General features: G+C 34.3%; 1 protein-coding gene across 1 annotated transcript in view; it reads left to right on the forward strand.

Moving 5' to 3' along the window:
- LOC112563640 (dedicator of cytokinesis protein 1-like) overlaps positions 1–23,949 on the forward strand; it is a 54,866-nt gene that overhangs the window by 307 nt on the left and 30,610 nt on the right. The window contains 29 exon segments of the mRNA XM_025237833.1: positions 756–839; positions 1,792–1,888; positions 2,259–2,355; positions 2,999–3,088; positions 3,312–3,367; positions 3,880–3,967; positions 4,220–4,255; positions 4,499–4,647; positions 5,190–5,271; positions 6,554–6,617; positions 6,872–6,943; positions 8,682–8,757; positions 10,299–10,419; positions 10,955–11,036; positions 12,930–13,054; positions 13,442–13,540; positions 13,994–14,069; positions 14,202–14,305; positions 15,025–15,217; positions 15,654–15,760; positions 16,095–16,184; positions 16,361–16,461; positions 16,799–16,933; positions 18,494–18,673; positions 18,917–19,023; positions 19,560–19,687; positions 20,002–20,097; positions 20,408–20,425; positions 22,533–22,583. Coding sequence (XP_025093618.1) covers positions 756–839; positions 1,792–1,888; positions 2,259–2,355; positions 2,999–3,088; positions 3,312–3,367; positions 3,880–3,967; positions 4,220–4,255; positions 4,499–4,647; positions 5,190–5,271; positions 6,554–6,617; positions 6,872–6,943; positions 8,682–8,757; positions 10,299–10,419; positions 10,955–11,036; positions 12,930–13,054; positions 13,442–13,540; positions 13,994–14,069; positions 14,202–14,305; positions 15,025–15,217; positions 15,654–15,760; positions 16,095–16,184; positions 16,361–16,461; positions 16,799–16,933; positions 18,494–18,673; positions 18,917–19,023; positions 19,560–19,687; positions 20,002–20,097; positions 20,408–20,425; positions 22,533–22,583 — 2,804 coding nt within the window.

A 23,949-nucleotide genomic window follows, 5' to 3' on the forward strand; every position in this document is an offset into this window, starting at 1 on the left:
GTATTCTGTTGCTGTGGTAGCTGATCATTCATAGAGCAGCAGATATAAGACTTTGCTACTTAGTTAAAAAAAAATTACGGTTGAATTAGAGAATTGATATGTAGGAGCAGAATTAAGGCTTCCTTTTGAATGTTTACATTCACTGCTATTGACACTACAGCTCCACTGCTGTTATTGAGATACTAAACAAATGTATTTACTAGCTTTGTCAAAAAAAAAAAAAAACAAAAAAAACCAACAGATTAAGACATTGTTGTTGTTGTTGTTGTTGTTGTTGTTGTTGTTGTTGTTGTTGTTGTTGTATTATATCCAATTACAAAAATTTCAGTTCCATCTTATTTGTCATTTAACATTTTCATTAATGCCCAAGAATTTTACTTTCACCATTGTTAAAATCTCACATGAGCACTTTTATGTTTATTAATTATTTGATAATAAGATGTTTGAATAATAATTAATATATGAACTGTTAATCATTCATTTACTCATTCCCATGCCCATTTGCCACTACCAGTTTCATTAAGGGGAAAATTTAAAAAAAAATAGACCACAGTGGTGAAATAGGTTTAAATATATACCACTGATATAATAACTATGATAAATTGTAAAGTAATGTATAGTGCTCTTGTTGCTTTTATTTTCTTATATTCCACTGTGTAAATTTCTATTATTCAGATGACACCTTTTTGTTTAATTGATTTTCATCAAGATATAAGTGATACAGATGTCTTTGTATGCCATTGTTGTTTCTTCAGTCATCTACAATTACACTGCTGATGGACAGTACCAGCTTTCACTTGATGTTGGTGACACTGTCCACATTCTTGAAGAAACCACAGGTATCCATTTTTTTCTATTGCTTTGTGAACAAATAGGCCAAGACATATTTTCTTACACCAATCAGTCTTCTTTCAGAGGTCTTTGTATACAGATTATACCATCTGAGTGTGATCATCCATGTAATTAAATACCACCTACCTGTTTAAGAAAGAAATGTTCAGCATAAATTTTAATTCTTTACAAAATACATTTCATAGTGAGTTTATGCAGTTTAATTATGTACAGGAGCATAAGTTCTCATAGGTGTAAATTTAGAAATTGTACAAAGGTAATTAAATGGCGTAAAGTATTTTATTTGTTGGTACATCAATTGCAGTGAGAATAAGCTCATTGCTGACCTTTATTCCTCTGAAATGCTCAGGTCAATTTCTCCTGCGAATTTTCCCTATTGGGATTTTATTTTCAGTATATAGTTTACAATTCCATTGAGTCAAATTTATTTGACTGCGAAAATACCATGGGGATCAGGTGTCAGTTAAGGAAACAATGAACCGCTCTAAACCTAAGGGGAGAGTAAAGTTTCAGTGGTGCCAGACACCATACAATTCTCTTGTTCACTAGCTTGTTTGTTCCCCCACTCCTGCCTTGTCTGAAAGTTCCCTCTCATAGGTACCTTTAGATTATGTTACCAAACTAAGGTCTGTGAAGCAGGGGTACATTACAATAGCTCTGCATTGTAGATCCTCCCCACTTTCGCCCTTTCGTTAATTTTGAGCAAAATGGAAATCTTAGGAAAACCAAACATAGGATTTGAAGTTCCCACAGATGAGTAGTTACTCCTGCCAAATTTGGTGAGGATTGGACAAATGTGCTGATTTGCATAAGTATCACCCAGATCAATCAGCACACAAATCGTACTCTGGTTTATGTGTGATTGCTTACATTGCTCTGAGAGATGAAAGTATCTATCATTTATTTTAAAAATATGTCACAATGCAATTTTGTTAACAGACTGGTTTCGAGGATACACAACAAAGAATAAAGCTCAAAAAGGCATTTTCCCCAGGAGCTACATTCATCTGAAGGAGGCCACTGTGCATATCAGTGGGTAAGTGTTGAAATACTCTGATTGTGTTTTAGAATTTTAAAGTTTTCTGTGGTTGAAGTTTTGAGACATTCCTTATTTTATGCAAATATAATTAGATATTCCCACTTTTGGGAAAATGCACTCAGAATATTTCATGTTTAAGGTAGTGTTAAGATAGTAATATGACCATCATTATAAAGCCACAAACATAATTTGAAACTATGAAATAAAAGTTGATTTAAGAAGTACCAATACTTTAAAAAAAAATTGTAAAAATGACTGACGTAGAACACTGTTTCAAATAAATTTTGCTTTCTGCAAGCACTGTTGTTTCTCTTCATAATTCAAAACATTATCAACAGCTATTTAGTAACTTTATGGCTTCTTGCAGATCTGTGGAAACTATTACATGCAAAGAGCCACTTCTAGTTCAGGAAGTCACATCAGTCCTGAAAGAATGGCATGCCATCTGGAAACAGCTCTTTGTTGTAAGCTCTGCTTTTAAGTATGGGTATGGTAGGGTATTAAAGGGTGGGTTTGAGTTAATTTTCTAGAAATATAGGCTTCTTTTGCCTTAAAAAGATAATGAGGATGTTTAGTTACATTATGACATGTAAAAAAGGATATTTTTAATAATCACAGATGTTAAGGGGTCCAACATAATCCCATTTTTGGTTCAGAAATACTATGGGTCAATGTATGAATGACATCTAGATGGAATATGTGGATTGGAGAGAGAGTATGAAACCCATGGTATTGTGTGGTTTTCAACATTAACCCTTTGGTCACGATCGTGGCTTTGCCAGGAAGTACGGGAAAGGCGATTTTCATTACTTTTATTGCAAAGTTTGTTTTCTCTTTCCAAAAATTTATAGGTTTCTTGGTCTAGTGTTTACCTCAGAGCAGCAATAATAAAAAACAAACTTTACCCACTGTCATCTTCACAATCTTCAGTTATAAGCCAGTCATTGTAATGTTATATTTTTAGCTTGTGCTAAGGGAGTTCATAGCTGCAGGTCTTTAAGTATTTCCAGTGCATAGAATAGATATTAATTGGCACATTCACTCTCTCTCTCACACACTTTTATCTGCGTTAATATATATATACACAATTTTGCCCATGACAACTAGGACAAAAGCCCAGAGGTCAACAAAGTGAAGAAAATGATACTGGATTTGATGGACTGGCGAAGCAAACTTCTCACTCGCAAATATGTAGTGGTATGTTTGGAATTTTCTATCAATTTGGGAAATATTTATTTTTATTGCTGCTCATGTTATTTAACATTTTTGCTTTAAAGATAAAAACTTTGTTTTAAGTACTTGTTCACTTGTAAATCAAAAAAGAGAAAAAGCAAATTTTTAGTAGATGGGCAGTATTGGGAAATAAGATATATTATTTGAATAATATATTATTGCATGTCTTGTGTCATTTGTTTTGCAGGATGAACAAAGAGCTATCCAGCAACAAGTCACAAATCTTATTGACAGTGGCAATGCGTAAGTTACTCATCTTTTCCAAATTGTAGTTTATTGTTTTCCTACTAACTGGATGGCTTTTCCTTTTTATTTTATTTTATTTTTTTTTTTGAGATGACATGCTTAAAAATTATAGGTTTTATTTTACAGTTAACATAATTGATTATTTGAAGTAAATCTAAATTTATTTTGGAAGGAAAATAGACATTTTCTCAAAATAGGATTATTGTTTTTGCTAGATTAGGAATTTTGAATCAGACAGTAATGTACATTTTACATTCGTAAGAAAACAAATTGGATCAGTTTAAGGTGTTTAGGATACCTTTAATTTTTAAGTTCATTTATAAAAAAAATTATGGGTAGGGTAGTGCTGTGCTTTAGAGCATTTGATATAGACAAGAGGGCAAGCGACAAGCTAAAGAGTGAAACAGATGCAAATAACATTGTAAGTGAATGTTAAAGAATAAGTGTAGAACACACACCAATTGTTCCAGTGTGAAAGTAAAAAGTATTTTGGATGTTTTATCTTTCAGGTTGTTGGGTCTGGACTTGATTGTGCGAGATGATCAGGGAAATGTTTTGGACCCCACTAAACACAGTACTATTGAAATCTATAAAAGAGTGAGTTTCCTGATTATCCTAATTAGTAAAAGCAACAAAAAAAAAGTTAAAAGGTAGGACAGCATGGACAAGAAAAGTTTGAAAAAGTTGACAGTGCTCTTAGCTTTGGCTGTTATTTTCCTTGCAGAGCTTTCTACAAGTTTAATTAGAAAAGTGTATTAATTTTCCTTTTTAAATTGTTTGCTATTATTATGACATAATTTTCACTGAAGATGTCAAAACTGTCACAGTGTTATTTATCATATATTTCAGCACGTAGATGCAGGTGAAAGAGTCAGAAAGCGATCAGTATGTATGCTTCACTTTTTTCTTGTTTTTTTATTATTTTTGGTTTCAGCTTTAATTTACAAAACCAACAATTTTAATAGGATCTGCTTCTTCTGTGAGACAAAGAGGGTGTATGTGAGCATTATTTTATCACAAAAAAGGAAGGAAGGAGTGTCTATGTTTTTTAGTAGTCTCTTGTCAGTAAACACATCTTGCATTCCTTCTTCATTTTATTTTGCTTTAAGTTCTATCTTTGCTTTACAGAGTCATCTTGACACCGAAACAGAGACCAGACCTACATGGCCATCCAGTTTTAATCTGTTTGTTATGCTGCGCAATTTTGTTTGCAAGATTGGGGAAGATGCTGATATTCTCATGAACCTCTTTGATGCAAGGGAGGGCAAATTCATCAGGTTGGAGAACTTTGTCTCAGAAAAATGTTGGATGTATACACTTGTTTTTTGTTTTGTATGGTTGACTGTCAGCTGTTTGCAGTTTTTCATGTGCAGTTCAGTGAGTTCATGTGCACACTTTACAAATTCAATTATGGAATTTTGTGTGTCTGACTTGGGCTTTTTTGTTAGGCCATTGACTCATACAATTGGATTCATGAGCTTCCCATGCTAAGGTAACCATGCCATTCCATTGTGAAAAGTATTTTAGTATGAGCAATGTAACAGGTCATATATCAAATTAAACACAGGAAGCAAGTCATAAAGTGACAAGTGTACATTACATCAACTCATATATGCACGTACATAATTATATCACATTAACTGATATTCCCATCATTAGTTTAGTTCGTAGTATATGAATCTGGCAACATTTTATAAACAATGGTTATCAGTCAGAAAATTTGTAAGTACATTTGTGGTAAGTGCTTCTATATTTTTTCAGGTAAAAATTTTAGTCTTTGTGTATTTTGGAGGTTATGGCTACTTATATCTATTTTCAGTGAGAATTACCTGGTGAAGTGGAGCAAACAGGGACTACCAAAAGATATTGACATGCTTAATAACTTCAGAGTTGTATTTACAGTGAGTTGGTTTGGTTTGTCATTATTGTAAACAAAACAATTAAAATTTCATTTATCAGATGTTTGAGCTAGAAGTTAAAATCAGTTTTGGTGAAGGGACTATTAAGTTAGAATTAAAGTCTCAAAAGTGCTGGAAGGTGCTTTGATAATGTGCCGCTTACAGTTATTTTCAGACAAGATAGAAAACACCAACAAAAATATGAATTTAAGAAATAATTGTAAAATTAAAAATTATCTAACAAAATGATTAACCTATTTCAGAGACATACATTAAGACACATTAAAACTGTAAACACCTTTTAATGATAAAAGACCTTTGCTACAGTCACTTCTTTAGAAAGTTCTCTTTAAACCCTCCGCAATCAGTTTCGGAGCTCCAGTTGCTGTTTCTCTTGATGTCCATCAAGATCCAAAATACAAAAAACCACATGTGAAAGAAAGAAACTGGGATGGAAAAAAATATAGTCCTTTAAAATCTAAAAATCATTCAGTCAACAACCAAGCTCTCTTTACCACTAATTTAAGACTCCTCAATTAACAATTTACATTCAGTCCAAACTTCCAAAACTGATTCAAACACATAACTAACCTACACTCACCTCAGCATGTTTACAGGTTTCATATGAATAAATTACACTCTACTAAATGTCTGGTCAGGACTTCGCAATGCAGCACCAAGGATAATTGTCAAGTTTCCCTGTCCAGGTCAAGGACACAAAACAACCACAAAAGTCACTCCTTCTGTTCTCAGCCCTGATCTTCACAAATTATTTTAGTAGAGCCTCTCACTGATGCCATTACATAAAAGAAAAAGCAGCCATCTTGAGAAGCTTACACCATGCACTCCCATGCAAATCGCTCACCAGCTGCCCATCTTTTCCTTTTCCTATTCTCATCCGGCTGATTTTTAAAAATGGCACATTTGTAATATAGTTACATTAAAATGTTATTTAATTTAAGTTATTTAATTAACTTAATGTTATTTAATCTAAGTTTGTTATAAATAAAAATTTTCATTTTGTGATAAATTTAAAATATTTATTCTTAAAAGTCTTAGATTTATCAGGAGAGGAAAGTTGACAAGTTAGGATTATGTACTAGAAAATGGCATTTTTAACAGTATGTTGGTTCTCTAGCTGAAATACAATTTTTTATTAGAAAATGTGGTAGTTACATAAAGGATAGTTAGAAATTAGTATCCTTGAAGGCAAATCTGATTATGACCTTGCTTTCAAATGGATTATATTATGCTACTTATTTGTGGTATTTATATATTTATATAGGACCTTGGATCAAAAGACAGAATGAGAGAGAGAGTATTTCTAGTCTTCCAGGTTGTGCGAATAGGTAAGTAAGAGTCACACTTCTCTGAGTATGAGTGTACACATGCATACATACTTGTGTGTAGATCAAGCTATTTTAGAGTCAAGTTTTTCTTGCTGGTAGGGAGTATTTAAATGTTGATGTGTAGAAAGTATTAAGTATAAGAACTGCTGCTTTGTTTATTTGAAAGCTGAAAATATTAAACTTAATTTATAGCAAGGAAAACTTGCTGATTATTGGATTTCAGTGCCAGTTACAGGTTCCAGATATGTTTACAGGTGTGATGGACTCACGCAATGTTGAAAACAAGAAACTAACACAGGGTATTCGCAGACCATTGGGAGTCGCAGGTACTTTGAAAATAACTGTGTTTACCAGATTATATTTAATTTATTGATTTATTTTTGTATTTATTTTTCTTTAATAGTTTTACATAAATGTTATTGGTTGTCCAATTCTTAGAATTTTTAATGTTTATTGGCTAAACAAAATGTAAATGACCATCATTTAATGCTGTGTAAACAACTGAGTTAACTTCAACTGAATAGTGCATAAAGTTTAAAGAATAATTTAGTATATAAAAGAAAATTGTATAGCCTTAAGTATCATTAAAATATTAGCCCTTGACATCAGAAGTTGGGGTGATGTAAAACAAGGTATCCATCCCTCTTTGGTATATATTTTCCATGCCTTGTTATACAAAGCACGTGTCCCAGGGAATAATGGGGAAATTTAGGGTATACTTTTATACTTTTTGGTTTCAGTGCAAATTAGTGCATGTGCACATGCCCTTTCACTCAATTCCAAACACAAAACAGACCTGCCACTATGAGCTCTGTCTTCTTTAATCATACAGGTGTACTGTTTTATTCTCACACAACCAACTTTCTCAAATACATTTACACACACACACACAGAGTTTTCGTAGTAAAAGTGCAAGGGATTGAGCTTCTTTCCCACCCTGGCAAAGTTTATTTTATCATCTGTCTCTTTTTGCATTAACTTATTACAACTATCTCCCAGTCTGAGTTTTGTCAGGTAGCTCATCAAAAGAACACAACAGGTGAGGTACTCAGGTACCAGGGTACTCATGGCTTCTGGGGTTCACCATTCTCTGCTTGTGGTGACCTGTGTCTTGCTGAGGAACATTCAGGCTGTCACTGAATTGCTGATTCTCGCAGCTCTGCTAAACAAGTGCAGAGGCTATTAAGCGACAAACTTACAAGTAGTCATTGTCACTAATGTCCTTGAAAAACAATATTCTAGAGGCAGGAAACACCAAGAGGTATCCAATGGTGAAAAGGGCAAATACAGAAAAGATGCCCAATACTCCATTGGAAGGGCTGACTCTTAGACCAGCAGTTCTTTGATTAGTTGGCATCACAATGGTCTCTCCGTACAAATGTACCTAGAGTATAAAGCATTTTTATTCAACTAGTTTACAACTTTTGTTTGTTCAGAAAAAAATGCACATTCATAAAACCAGCTGACATTTTAATGGAGAAAAAAGTCAAAATTTGTTCATACCAGGCTTGGCAGGCACAGCCTCCACTTTTCTACATGCAACCAGATGTATGTCTTGGGAAGTAAAAGAATGTTCACTCATTTACAATTTATGCTTCTCACTCACCCTTCCAGAACCTTCTCAACTCACACTTCCATTCACTCCCTTATCTGGCACCTGTGGCACAAGATGTCCGTAGGGAAAAGCGTTGACACAACTGACAATACTATCTGATCTTACTTAACAGCTGCTCTGTGTTACTTTACCCCTGGCCATCTTTGATACTGCTTTTTATTTACAGCCTTGGGAGGTGAAGGTGGAGGGGGGTGGTAAATAAACATCCATGAGGTCTGGATTTTGCTTTAAATTCATGGAGATGACATGTTTACCCTTGATTTCCCTATGTCTCCCCAACTTACCTATACCTGTGATAAAGTTAATGTGATATCAAAGTGATATACCTGGGATTGCTGTGTCCAGTGATTTTTTCCATTTCTTTATTTGGAAGTGGTAATAAGATAACTTCAGGCACATATGTGATCATTCTTTATTTAAGCATTTTTTTTTTTCTTTATCTGTTTTAGCAATGGATATATCTGAAATAATACAAGGAAACAAAGATACAAAGGATGAAGAACAATATTTCATTCCATTCCAACAGTAAGTTCTTAGCCTAATTTATTATTATTTCACTAACTTCATATTAGTAGTGGAATTATTTGTAGTAAAACTATAAAATAATTTATTTGTTTAATGTTCCCTTGGTACGTTAGCAGATATATATATTGTTTTGGGGAAGAATCAGTACAGTGATTGATTTGAAAGGTGAAGACCTGTAAATCCTGTGATTTTTTTTTTTGGGTGGAGCAGGACTAAGGCTTTAGTCTATCAGAAATGCTATGAAGGAGGTCATTTCTTACTTCAAGTGATTGTAAATTTGACTAAGATTAAGAATGACCACATTTTAGCTGTGTTCAGTTTTATACACGGTTTTCTTATTTTAGCCGTAAGCATGAAAGTATTCTGATTTAGAATTTCTTGCTCACTGTTAAAATAATTATAATGCAGGCAGTGATTAAAAACCTTTAAGTTTGGCTCACAGTTTTTTTACCCAGTTAATGCTGTGATTTTCAGTAACTGTGTTGTTCATCACTGTGGATTCGGAGAGTGATGTCCCTTCGCTTTGCTGACTTGATGGGACTAGCTCTTCAGATTTCTTTGGATTTTGTTATTTTTCTGTTAATTTTTATTTTGGAGTCCATTGTTTGACCTACTGTGATCCTGATTATGTGCTGGACTATGTTTCTCTATTGTGACATTTTGTTTTACTTCTATGGCTTCAGCTAATCAATTGACTAACAGCCCTTTCTTCCACAATGCCATTTTCGTCTCAGTCCAGTTTCTTATTTGTGCACGTTGATAATGAGATGAAACATGTGATGTGGATAAACTTTTTGATAACTTGAGGCAGCAAAATTGTCTACAGCTTATGTGACAGGCAGAGGTTTATCCTCAGCATTCTTGATCTGTTCTTTCTAATGATTTCTCTGATGATAATTGCAGATGTAAGCTCTAAATCTTTGACAGTAAAATTTGCTGCCTTGCTGCTCACACAAATTTGGTCCTATATTTTCTTCTGTTTCCAGGATTTCTTTTTTCTATAACTTATGCATTTATTTTCATCTCCTATACTTGTTAGATAATGGAGTACTGGATTCACTCAGTTGTTAGAGAGCGGTCCGGTGGCGCAACGGTTAGCGCTGTTAGCGCCTGTCACCAATACAGTGAAGGCTGGCTGCCCTGAGTTCATTTCTCGTCTCGGGCACGCTGATCTTTCTCTGCACGTGGCATCTGTTTACAGGGCTGGCTGCTTGCCGTAATATAGCCTTAGCTGCTGACACGACGTAAAACACCAATTTCCCCCCTCCCCTCACTCAGTTGTTAATCAGATAGCACTACTTATTATTATTATTCCCGTTTCCATGTGTTATCCCCTTTTCTTTCCTGTTGTCATAGTTGATTTCTTCAATTTCTTGTTACCGTGATGATTATTATTATTGTTATTAATATCATTTGTAAAGAGCCATGAGCTTGCTTATAGGGCTGGGATATGGTGCTAATAAAAATAACCTTCTATGATTACTTTGTCTGCTAATAGGAAGTTATTGCATGAATATACTGCTATTTTTTCCATTTTACAGTTGTGGTCAAGGTGAATTCATGGACACAGTTATCAAAAAAGTAATAAATGCCAGGGAAATAAACCACAGAGGTCAGGGCCTTTGGGTGTCCCTTAAAGTTCTACCTGGTGATCTCAGACAGGTCAGCATGCAATATTTTTTCATTCTGCTCTTGCTGCTGATGCTAGCATGTTTGCTGATGTGAGTGATGTGTTCACAAAAGAAAGGGCATCTAAAATAGTTGAACTACTGGATGCGCTGCACTGAATTCAGTCCTCATGTACTGAAATGCCACTTTTAGAAGAGTGCACCATATTCCTGCCATTTGTGGCATTCATTCATTTGGATTTTTTTAAACTGAAGAAATAGTTATTGCTTGTTGGAAAGAACTGTCATAATCAAAAGTATAATCAGTTCTCTATAAAGCTCCATCATTTGAAATTTTTGTTTGATATCATGATTGAGTAAACCTGTTATGTCTTGTAGGTTTTAGTAAAGGTTAACTTGACATGGATGAAAGACGTGATGTTCATATGCTCTTATTCTCAGCATTCCCCATTACATGCTTACAGATACAATCAACATCTCCAACAGCCATTTATGCTATTTCAGTATTCTTCTATTTTTAAAAAAAGTAAACATGACATTTAAAGCCAGAATTTACTAAATATCAAAAGGTTCAGGAGGAGCAGATTCACCTGGTGCTGCCTGGTACAGCTGTTGCTAGGAAGATGGGGTTCCCTGAGGTCATCATGCCAGGTAAGATTTTAAAGGTCTAGTGGGGTCCAGTTTTTTAATTTTTTTTAAATTATTTATTTTATTTTTTTAATGACTCGGTTGGCCTCAGTGCAAAATAATTTCTTCCATAATCTTAGTGAACAATACAATTTCTCTCTCTCAAAGTAGATGCCTACGAACATCGTGCCTATAAAAAGATCAGAACTGTGAGGTCACAGATGTCCACAGATATACCTTATTAACATTGTCCCAGGTGTCCCATTGGTTGTAGCCTTGATACCATAAACATTTCTAATGTGTAAATTTCTTACTTTTCTTTATCTAAGTTTCAATTTTGTTTTTTTTCCATTTTAGTAAAATCATTAGCTTGTTTCAATTTAATGAAAGTCAACAAGAAATCTGTTTCTTTCTGAATTTGTTGAAAAATTTGGAATAATTGAACATTGCTGAACAGTGTTCAAACAGATCACAATGAGACTTAAATGCTTTATTTTTGTTGGAGCAGACATGCTGATGTTCTTGACTTTTTATCAAGGTTTTTTAAAATGTGCATATAATTGACATCATAAAGTGCATTTAGGTATATATATTAATGTGTGTGATACTCATTTTTTATATTTACCAGTTGAAGGTAAGATATTGATGGCTAGTATGTATGGTTTGTATTCATTATGTTGTGTTGTATTGTCCCTTTGGTTTAGATCAAGTGGCACTTTATGTGGCTCATGTGATTTTGTTACTTTCAACCTTTTGTATTTTGAGACTCCACTCATAATAAAGTATTTTAAATAGTTATCAGATTCTCAAATGTTAAAGTTTCTCAAAGTTGTAAAATTTATTTATTCAGTTTGCACTGTCCTTTGCTGAATGCACTGCAGTCAACAATTAATGAATTTTACATGCTGATACACGTAATAGACTCTTGCCAGTTACTGGTATATAATCATTCATCACAAGTCCCCCTTCCACATATGGCAGCATGCATCGTTGTTGAATTTTCTTTTATTGTATCTGCTACAGTCTTTCAGTTGTCTTGCTTTTCTTTAATTTGTTAAACTGTTGTGTTTGCTACAATGCCTGCAGTTATGCTTTAAAATAGTACTGTTAAAGAATTTTGTTACTGTTGATATAGCAAGAAATGTTTTTGTCAGTTTTGTTTGTTTTTCACACATTTTAAAGAAAAAGAGATTTAAGTTTTCAGCTTAGCACCAATGTAATGTGATCATGTTTTGTGTAAATATTATATTTTTAGTGTTATTGCTTTAATAACTGGAATGACAGATTTTGTGGGAGCCAAATCATGCTAGCAATTCTTGTCCTATCAGAAACCTATTTAAAAAAAAAATTATTTGCATTGTCTTAAAAGACAGCAAAGATTTTATGGGAATAAAGTAATGGTTATGTTCATGAAATTATGCTAAGAGATTGATATCTCTCTCCTTGAATGCTTGAGTGTGCAAACTTTTGAAATTCACTAGAAAAAAAAAAAAAAAAAGTTGTTAAAGTAATCATAGAAGGGTTTGTATACTCCTTAATAACCAAAATCACTATCATAAGTCACACACTTTTTTATCAGCTGGCTTGGTGTGACTTTCATGACATTACCAAGAAAATGTTGGATACTGTACTTGTAATGTTAAAGAATTATAGTAAGTCAATGAGAGTTAATTTCAAATGCTTTTAAAATAAGTAGTTTTCCACTAATATTGTTGCATTGCATCAGCTGAATATTGACTCTCGTTTAAAAATATCTTCGTAGGCAGTATTGTTTTATTATAATGTGATAACCATAAATAGATAATTGCTTATCTTTTGTAGAAGAGTCTCAGATAAAATTTGTTGCAATATACAGAATGGATGCACTAGGTTAAGAATACTTTTTTAAATGACTTTTTCATGGTTTTGTTGTATCAGGTGATGTCAGAAATGACATATATATTACTCTGATGAATGGAGAGTTTAACAAAGGGCACAAGACAACAGACAGGAATGTAGAGGTTGCCATGATGGTTTGTAATGGAAGAGGAGAGGTGCTTAAAGTAAGTATATACATATAAGCGGATTTGAAAACAAAATATTTGTGCAGTAGCTCACTCTTTCTTCTTCTTGTTTCTGTGGATATGCTGTTTGGCTGTGTGTGATTCCTTGCATGTGTAGATGCATCCATGCATGAGTGAAGGAGTCAGAGATAAGGGACTATTATGAAGAAAGTATTTTGTTGACAGTTTTCTTTTTTGTTAGCTTCAAATGCATCTTGCATTTTACAAGAAAGCCTAAGGCAGACTGTTGCATGCCTGTTTCACTTAGTCTCCACATGGATTTAATGTTTTGGATAACTAATTATATTAAAAAGTATTTTGTTCAGCAATTTATAAATGTAGTTTTTAAAAAAATATATTCTAAATTAAAATATTGATTGTCAACAGAATGTGATAGGCCATGGTTGTGGAGATGGAACTATGACAGAGTACAAGTCAATGGTATATTACCATGAGGACAAGCCAAAATGGTTTGAGACAGTTAAGGTGAGAATTGAGTTATGTTGAAGCCTGGAAATTCATCATGAATTGTTTTAGTATGAGAAACATAGACTGTCTTGGAAAGTCTTAGTTCTTTGCTTGTTTGGTATATTTAGGAGTCTTTGAGAGCTTAAAGGTGGAAGTTGAAGGCTATTGGGTGGCACAGTTTAAAACACTGGTGAGGACTGTGAGGAACGCGGGTGTTGTGATGAGATTTTTTCTTTTATGTCTGCAGTTTAATAATGTTTCACTGGATTGCAAGGCAGGATTAGCCAAGAAATAGCCAAGCTGCTAACTCTGTGTAAAACACCAAGATTTCATTAGTTACAGTTTAAGAAGAAATGTTGAACTTTCTTAAAGTGATTATTTGTCATTTTAAGTACTAAATCATTACAAAATTATAGAAGAATATTTCATGAACCTTTGAGTATTTATGGTACATATATCACTATGTTGCAGATTGCCATTTCCACTGAAGTAGAGTTTAAAGGATTACATGTCAAGTTTGTCTTCAGGCATAAAGCTTCAAATGAAGGTAGGTTGTTGCCTTTCTCTATTTTTCCCTTGCTTGATAGTGTTACAGAAATAAAAGTTTTAGTTTTCTATTGATAGCAATGGCTGGACATATCAGCTGTATTAATATTATATTAATACTGTTCTGTCATAGCAAAAGATAAACTGGAGAAACCATTTGCAATGTCCTATGTGCACCTCATGAATGGGAATGGAACAACAATTGAAGACAAAGTACATGAACTTCTGGCTTTCAAGGTGGGTTAAATGCTTTCTAAGTTAGATTTGAAATCTACTTGCCATTAACAGTATTTGATTCTTAAAAGCAACACTTATTGTACTTGGACCTACCCACTTAAGAGTCAAGCACAACTAAATCTTAAAGCTGCGAAGAATGTTTGCCTGCAACTTGAGGTAGATCTGCCATATGATTTGAGTGGTTTCCACAGTTTAGAGCTAGTATAAGAGAATGATCAAAGCTTTTGCTATGCATCTTTGGAAAGTAAAGCAGTCCCTGCTAGTTGAGGAATAATTAGTAGGCTGGAACTAACACCTGTAAAAAAGCTCTGACAGATTATAGCTTTATTATTTTGGTTTTAGCTTGAATAGGCATCCATGATAATGAGAACATCACAGTAATGGTACTCTTTTAATAGCATTTCACTAGTCCTACCTGTTAAAAAAAGCATACACTGATTTTTGTGTGTGTGTGTGTGTGTGTGCTAAAATTGATATGACTTAACTGTATTTATAAACTGATAGGACAGTACATATACCCTGATAAAAGGGGCTAGAGCATCCATTTGAAAAGTACCAGCAGTTTTTAGATGTGCACATTACTCATCAGACAAAGTTTAGAAGGGTTGCCATTCCACTTGAAACTTTATCACTGCTTTGTTTGTTCAACTCTTTGAAGTGTGGATTGCACTTTAATTGCCACATTCTGTTCTTATAATTATTACATGTGGTCTGTCCAGATTGAAGGCAAGAAACATGATGACTCCCCTGCCTATCTAAAGTTGCCATCAACCAGACAGCAGCTGGAGGAGAGAGGTTTGCCCACAGGAAATAAGAGTGTACTGCAAGAAGGACCATACTCACTGACTCCTAACTCTAAAGATGTTTTGTATATCCAATCATTTGTTTGCTCCACAAAGCTCACCCACAATGGTATGTATGTTACCCTTAACTTTGTTGTATTTGTACTACTTTGCCAAATGAGCATGCAGGAAAGCAAATATCAAGTTTTTCAGGATCAAAATATTAATAATTTCAGCATTCATTTGTGCACTTCAGGGACCATAAAGAAAATCGAAAACATTTGAAGAAAAATGGAAACAGTTTTTGTGAAATAATTTGTATATAGATTAGGCCTGTGTTTTGCATACCTTCATGCTATTTCTCACAATTTTGAGGTTTGTTTAGATATGGAAGGAGCATGATCACGAAACATGAAATAAACATCGAAGTGCTTTAGGAAAGTACAAAAGGAATGTGTAGATTTAAAATACAATATTTGGTATAATATATGAGCCTAAAGCACTGATTACAGTTCATCCCCTCCATATCCCCAACAGAACTATATATATAACTTATGGTGTTACAGTGGACTTGCTGGGCCTCCTTAAGTGGCAGGAAGTGTTAAATGCTAGATCAGCATTGGAATGTCATCTGAAGCACCTCATGAGGGAAGAAGGTGAAGAGATTGTCAAGGTCAGTAGAAAAAGGATTTCTTTTCATACTGTAAACTTTTACAGATTAATGCATTACGTGTACAAAAGTTTTTTTTTCGTGTGATAGTTTCAGCTATGAATGACACAAATTGTCTGTTGTTAGAAACAGTCATGTTTTTTTACAATTTAGCTGTTTTATTTGCTATAGCGTCAAACCATAATGGAATTTTAACTTTGTGCGAATGTGGCATTCAAAAGTGATATCTGCCTCTAAAGTTGTGTAAATGTGCATATGATTTAATGTGGGATTTGTATAGATTCATTTGTGTCAAAAATTTGCCTTGGAATCAAGCTATTTTTCCCCTTCCTTTTAGTTCCTTCAAGATTTGCTGGATTCGCTGTTCAACATCTTGCTGCAGAATAAAAACAATGAACTGTGTGACAACCTCGTCTTTGATGCCCTGGTAGGCCTAAAATTTTGGGGTTGTATAAAATTTGTTGATTATCTTCTGTTGAAAATTAAGGCTTAATTTTGACAAACTGACAGTGGCAGGTCTTATTATTGATCAGTACATTACACAGTAAGATTCCTTGATAAGATTTGTTTGGCTGTTCATAGTTGTCATGTTTGCTCTTGCAGGTCTACATTATTGCTCTGATCTCAGACCGCAAGTATCACCAGTTTCGTCCTGTGCTTGATGCCTACATACAAACAACATTCAGCTTCCCTATTGCTTACAAGTCAGTACAACCATTTTATAGGCATGAATCTTTTCTTTAATTGCTGAGAATTTATGACCTTTTGATTTGAATTTGCAAAACTTGCATTTTAATATATTAGGGGGATAAAAAGATTCACCTGTTGCCCATCCACCTGTTCTTTGATGTTCATAACTAAACTGCTTAGTAACCACCTCAAATGACCAGTGTGTAGAAATACTTGCTAGCTAAACTTTTATATTAAAACAAAATTCTTCTGGTTTAGAATGCTCACTTGAATCTGCACCCACTGTTATTAAGAGAAATAGTGAAAAGAAAAGTGGTTACAGAAATATTTGTTTTTGTTTGTACTTGGCAGCAAACTGATTGTAATCCTGAAAGACTATGTAGATCATGCTAATGAGAAGACTAACACAGACTCCTTGCTCAAGGCCATCAAGTCCTTGGAATACATCTTTAAAATCATCATTCGGTCGAGATGTCTGTTTGCCATGTAAGTAGCACATGTAATCTTGAGTAATATCCTTTACCCCAGGTGCTCAAGCTTTGATTCCTCTCGACATTCTTGTATTTGTCTGTGTGGATGTTCACAGGTCTGATTTTGTCATTATCTTCATCTGATCTAATTCTTTATGCCATCCTTTTCTTCTTATTATTACTATTGTGATCATTTAAGTGAAAACAATTTTGTGCTTCTGCTATCACTTTGTCAACTCCATTGATTCTGTAGATCTCAATTATTTTAAAATCTCTGGTGGGGGTTTAATGAGCCTGCACTGTGCTGTTGTCAGTCGTCTGTTTCTTCACTTTGCTCACAGATAGTGTTCTTAATATGAGAACTGATGTGGCTTGTTCCTTGCATCAGTGTTAAACTACAGACAGCTCTTAGATTTAAGCAGTTTTGTTTTGTTGTGCAGATAAGATACAACATTCTTTTTATTGTCATTGTCACTTATCCCTTCATTACATCCTCACCTTTTGGTAGTCCTTCTTGAATGTTACTGTTGTTTGTTTGCGATGGCTTACTGCAGAAAAGGACATAGAAGGCATTGGTGCATATCATGGAGACTGATAAACCACACTGCATTTGATGCTCTGCTTCCTTTAAATTGACCATTGGTCTTTATTCTTTTTCACTATCATTCTCCTCAAACTATGAAAGTGAGAATTCATATACACTGTGTGCTTTCTGTATCTGTGATGTGTATGTGTTTGTAGTGGAAAGAACAGGGCATTTTTTTTCAGTTTGTAGAAGTATTGGTTAAATGCTTTTGGCCAGACTTTGGCTGGGGAATGGTGCTAGATCAGTTCTCTGATTATTATCGTTGAATTGCACTCTTTCGTAAAGTGCATTCGGCTCACTGCCCAGTGAGGAAATGCAGTATATAAGTGCTCTTTTCTTATTATTATGCATAGCTCTGCTACTTCAAAAACACCTGAGAATTGTTTGCATTTTGAATTATTGTCACTGTTTTATATATTATCTTAATCAAGTTGAAATTAATATCAACTTCTTGCTTAGGGTACTGATCGTTTTAGCAAACTAGTTAATCCATGAACAGATTATTTTTAAGTTTGAGCCTTCAGTTTTGTTTTTGTAGGGGATAGATAGTGGGAAAGTATTGTCATGCAGGTGATTTCATCAAAAAGACACTAGTAAAATGACATGGATTTTTTTTTTTTTTGAAAATATTTTTTTATCTAACAAATATTCAGCTGTTGACTAGATTTTAGTGTAAGCATAGAAGCGAGCTGGTCTTCTGGCGGGAAAGGGAAATAATTTTCTTTGTGGCAAAAGCATAGAAGGGTTGCTAAAATAATTACTGTTTCAGATGGAAAGGGAAACTGTGTTGCACAGGTGGAACATAGATAAGGGGACTGCCATAAGAAGCGCACATTGTCTTATTATCCTTTTTCATTCTGGATATAAATAATCCTTTGCTATAAATAATTAGCCCATTAAGATGTGAGTTTGCAACATTGTGATATTTGTGTGTATTGTCATGAAGTAAATTTGTGGTCAAGCTTTGCAAGTGGCTTTTTCTGTGTCAAGAATCAAGGAGGGCCAGGGCCAGCAGCAGTTTGAAATCTCACTGAAGCAGCTTCTGACATCCATCAACAACATGATGGAACATAAAACAGACCACACGCTAGCAGTGCAGGGAGCAGCTCTCAAGTTCATCAGCTTCATTATTGGTGATGTCATGAGGGTTTTTGACCCTGTGGAACTCAGGTATCAGTTTTGTCTCTGTTGTCTCTGTGTCAGCCATCATTGTGGAATTTTTATAGAGTGAATGATCACATTCTATTTCATATTTAGCTGGAAAATGAAAGCAGTCATTATTGTTAATAGTAGAAGTTCTTTTTTTTTTTTTGACTAGGGTAGGATGGATGGGAGGATGCAGTGTCGGATGGACATTTCTTTTTTTAGACAGAATTTCAGTATGACAATCTTATTTGGATTTTGTGGTTTCAGTAAACTGATGGTGGAGTTCATTGAAAAAGTGCCTAAGGATCGCCTCATCAAAACCAAAATGTTGTGCATTGACCAGATAATTCAGACAGAACTCTTTAAACTTCCTGGTATTTTCAAAGCTGTCTGCCCATTCTCTCTTTGGTTCTCTTCTGCCCTTTTCTCTGTTTTTTACTTCTTATGTAGATGGGAGGGTGAGTGGGGACAAGTGTTTGTAAGTGCAGTGGCTGGAGACTGGAGGGGGGGGTTCTGTTACTGTTAATAATTTCTTTATTGGTAAAATTGTAAATAAAAAAATTTCTCCCATTTTTTTTCTCTCTTTTTTCTCTGTGTGTGTGTTTGGATTAGGGAGTAAGGGTGAGTTTTTATTGGTGTGGAGATTTGGGGAAAATCTGCTACTGTTCTTCATAATTTTATTCTGAATATTGGAGAAATATTCTACCACTTTTCTCTCTTTTTTTTTTTTTTTTAAACAGTAAAGATATTTGGACATGTACTTTCTATATCAGATTTTGTTTAAAATGCTGACAGTATTAAGCAATCTGAAAACACTGATATGTAATAGCATAATCATTTCAGGATTTTGCTGATCTACTTACTGAGTTGTAATTTTTTATAACTGCATTTTATTTGCTTATTTACAAAGCCTGTCGTGCTGTACTCTTGCCGGCTATGTTGGAGCATACTCGCGTGCTCATGGAAGCCAAAGATGAGATGGAGAGCTGCATCATGGTCCTGAGTCACATTGTAGACCAGCTATGGAGTCCAGACTTTGTAAGGGGAACATGTGGACCATATCTTGATTGCATTCATTATCTGATGTCCTTTTTTTTGTTTTGTGTTTGTAGTTTATTTTTAAGACTAAGAATTGCAGAAGAATTGGATCTTTGTGTCTGTGATAATCTTTAGGTACTATTGTTTAGAAAGATTTGCATGTCATTTTAGCAACTACAGCTGATGCACCATGTTTTAACAATCTTAACTGTTGTTTATGAAGAATAAAAAGTGTGGAGGGAAAACTTGTAAACTGTAGCATCTTGTCATGAGTTTAAAATGGGTAGAGTAATTTTAGTTTTGTAAATTTCAAGGGCCCAGTGGAGGCAGATGTCACAGCACTGATGAGGTCAGTTCTTCGCACTGTCATCCAGTCTGTCATCAGCATTGATCGAACGTCAAAGTTGGTGGTGAGTGTTTCTTAATTTTACAACCAATTTGTGAGAATTTGTTTTTCACTTGGTAAAATGGGTAAAACTTTTAGCAAATGTATCTGGGGAAAAAAAATGGGTCAAATGTCAGAGAATTTTTAGAACTGTTAACAAAAGTTCTGTTTTCTTAGACTTTGTTTTTCTTTTCATTTCTGCTGTGAGCACTATAATGAATAGTAACAATGTTTGCAAATGACTTCATGGCAAAAAGATTGTAATAGACAGTAATTTTTTATTATCCCTCCTGGCTTTAACCAGCCTATTATGACTATTTCTTTCATTACCACAGACAAAACGAAGACTTGAGGTAATCCACAAAGGCAGTGCTCTTGTGGTTTAAAAATAAAAGGAATGTACAAAGTGTTATTCCTGACCCACTCCTTTTTAATATGTAATTACTGTCTGTGTGACAATGTGATTCCTTCTGTCAAAACCCATCACTGTCTGAGGAGCATGATAACTGATAAGTTTCTGCTGCTTTAAAGAAATGACACTGCAGATTGAAAGCTGTGTTGTTTGTAAAACATGGCTGCATGATGTAACAGCATGAAACTTTTAGTGCAGACGATGCTGGTCTTGTTGGCATGCTCTCTAGCCTGTTTTGTCTGTTTTCCTCTCTACTCAGGAACAAAACACAAAGGTTTGTAAATCTGACTGGTTTGCAGTTTATGTGTGTATCATTTCTAAACCTGCAACCTTCCGGAAATATTTTCAAGGCTTTAGTCAAACAAAAATTATCTTTCGTCTGGTTTCTCATATATATTACTATTTACTTGAAGTTACCAATAAGTTTAGGGTATGAAGAATATTTGGAATTTGGGTATTTACCCTCATAAAAGTATGGGAAAACAGATACTACAGTTTGCTTCTGTAGCTTTGGTGCTGTTAGTGTTGTACAGAAGTGAGTTAGAAAGAAGAACTCTTTAGTACTGAAAATCACATGCTTCTAAGCTGCTTTGGTGGCCTGTGCAGTGTCACTTTTGAAAGTTTGACATTAGCATACACTACAGATCATATTAATATTGTTTACATGGCTGGATGGAGGGAAATATCCTATTGTTTAGGGGGATCAGTTGTGGTTTGTCATCAATTGTTTATGCCAGTAGTTCCTGCAAATATATAACGTACAGAGTGTTCACTAAATAGTAACAAGGTTTTTCTTGTATATTTGACTTCAATTATTTTGTGTTATTTTAAACAAATTACTCCTTGCAAATTCATGAGAAAATTGTTTGCACAGCAGTCATATCATTCTTTGTTCAGGTGAAGAAAAGGGGGGAAAGTTCCTTTTCATAAAATTAAGCTTTTTTCAAGAAGCAAGGTAAATACCAACCTGCTCATGTAAGTCAGGAAGTCTTATGTTTATGATTACAATCTTGGAAAACATTACGTTTTTTCCAAAACGTTATGCATTTTGTCAGCAGGGGGACAATTGTCAATGTATTTGCATGTAGCACGAGAATTATGCAAAATTTATGAAGTGGAAGCAAGATTTTACTTTTTTCTGGTTATCAGATTGGCTTGTTGCCACATTACAAAACTAATCTTATAAGCATGAAGTTTACTAGCACAAAAAATTCTCTTTGGAAAGATTGTGTTATGTAAAACACTTATGTGATTTATACGCATATATGTATATGAAAACATGAATTTTCACTTGTATTTTGTACTCCCATGTGCTGCTGGATACTAGCCATTTCTTTAGACATGTCCACAAATGCCTGCAAGTTTCCACTGACCTGCTCTTGGCACAGGTGCCATCCTGTTACCTTTTGTATATTTTCTTCTTGTTATTCTTGTTTGCTCTCATGTTTTCACTTTGCTCTGCACTCCTTTTATGGCACAGCTGCTGCATGTCTTTTGACCACACGTGCACACCTATAAATATCATATACATTTTTAAAATTAAAAAAAGTCAACATATTTAAACCAATGTCCCCTTGTCCTTGTGAAGTCAGTCTCTTTGTTTAACTGCTTATTTTTAAATTGTTATAGAAGAGCTGAAGACCAGTATGATTTTACTGTGCTTTGCTATCTTTTACTGTGTTGACTGTGTTGTATAAATATTATAGCTGTATCATTTTTAAATATTGTTATTTTACAAATTTTAGTAAGTTTGTTGAAGAGAAGTTTCTGTTTTTCAAAAATATCTTGTTTGAAATTAAGTTCATATTATGCATGGATTTTCTGAAGTGTTTTATTTAGCTAACCCTACATACATATCAAGCTTTAGAGTACCATACCAACATCTTAAAAGAGGCTTTATTTATTTTTTAAATGTAAGTTAAGTTGTGCTACCATTAATCATTCTTCTTTGTTTGAGGTGTTATTCAGTTCGAAACATTTGAAGTTTGATGTGGATTTGGTTTCTGTGTCCTAAAGGCATGGATGTGACTTTTATATCCATATTTCAGCAATTCTTTGGACAACAGCCCCCTCCAAGTATATCCAATAGGTCCCTGAATGTAAGTACTGCGGCCAGTGCTGTTACCTGTGTACAGATCTTGACCTGAGCACCCTCATCCCTCCACTCCTCCAGACAGCTAGTGGACTTGGACCGTGCATGAAAGACATTGTTCTGGCCCTAGATTATTTCACTGCATCTCTACTGGCACTGCAAGAGCTTGTAAAAATCAAGCTCTTGAAACTGAAGAGGTTCTCAGAATGTTAGTGTTGCATTAGAATTTCTTTCAGCCATATTTACCGTACAAAATGGCCATATGTCAGAGCTGCAGTGAAGAAGCAGAGAACAGCATAAGGGAAATGAGCATCAGCCATCATATTCATCATTTTGTCTTTTTTTAGTCATCACACATGTCATCAGCTTGTAATCTGGCTTTTTCCAGTGCTGGCTTTCTTAACCTTGTTAGGAACAGCAACTATATTCATTATGCTTCCAAGGCCAGCATTTTAGTAATTACTAATTATTAATAATAATGTCTTGAAAGAAACATTTCAAAAACACAAAGAGAGAAACATGTTTATCTTAAGAACATTACCAGTAAAGAACCTATAAATCAAAAAAAAAAAAGATATATATAGTTATCTATTTAGAACATGGTTGTAAAACAACACAATATGTCAAAGACCCCCATATACAAAAACATTTCCTGAAAGGCTGGATGCTTTAATTCTGTTTGTTGAGCTTACGTTAGTTATTTCAGACTGTCACTATCTATCTTTATAGAATCACCTTTATCAGCATTTTCCTATTCTACTATATTTTTTATTTTTGTTAATTATATTGTTATAACCTTTAGCATCTTTAGCACCACAACCATCACCACCACCATCATGGCTAATACCACTACTGTCCTTGCCATCATGACAGTCCTTATCATGATAAATGGGAAATTCATTGAGTTGCTTCTGCTGGTCTTATATCTGCAACTGCTAGCATCAAAAGCCTTGTAATTTCTGTACAGTTGATGATAGCACTGGTGCTGTAATCAATTTCTTATGGTACCAATTTTTCTGTAATACTATTTTCTGTCAGGAATGAGATCTTAGTTATGTTGTCATATTTACAGAACAAAATTTGCAAAAAGGATTTTGATCCATTGTCTCACCTGCGAATTACAGCCATTTTCTCTCCTCCAAACCCCATCATCACTAAAATCTTAAAATTGTGACAGGTTTCACTGATAACTCATTGGTAGCATTCACCTGTGAATCAGAAGTCGGGCTGAGATTGAGTTTTCTAAGTAAATGTTTTAAATTTGATGAATCAAGTTTCCATTGATAATGAGTTGAAAACAGTAAAAAGATCTACATACACTCTGGAAAGTCAGTTTTTGATAGTTGCTGGTAGGAATCTTGCATTGTCTTAGG

The sequence above is a fragment of the Pomacea canaliculata genome, linkage group LG5, assembly GCF_003073045.1.
Source record: "Pomacea canaliculata isolate SZHN2017 linkage group LG5, ASM307304v1, whole genome shotgun sequence".
In the NCBI taxonomy this organism is placed as follows: Eukaryota; Metazoa; Mollusca; class Gastropoda; order Architaenioglossa; family Ampullariidae; genus Pomacea; species Pomacea canaliculata.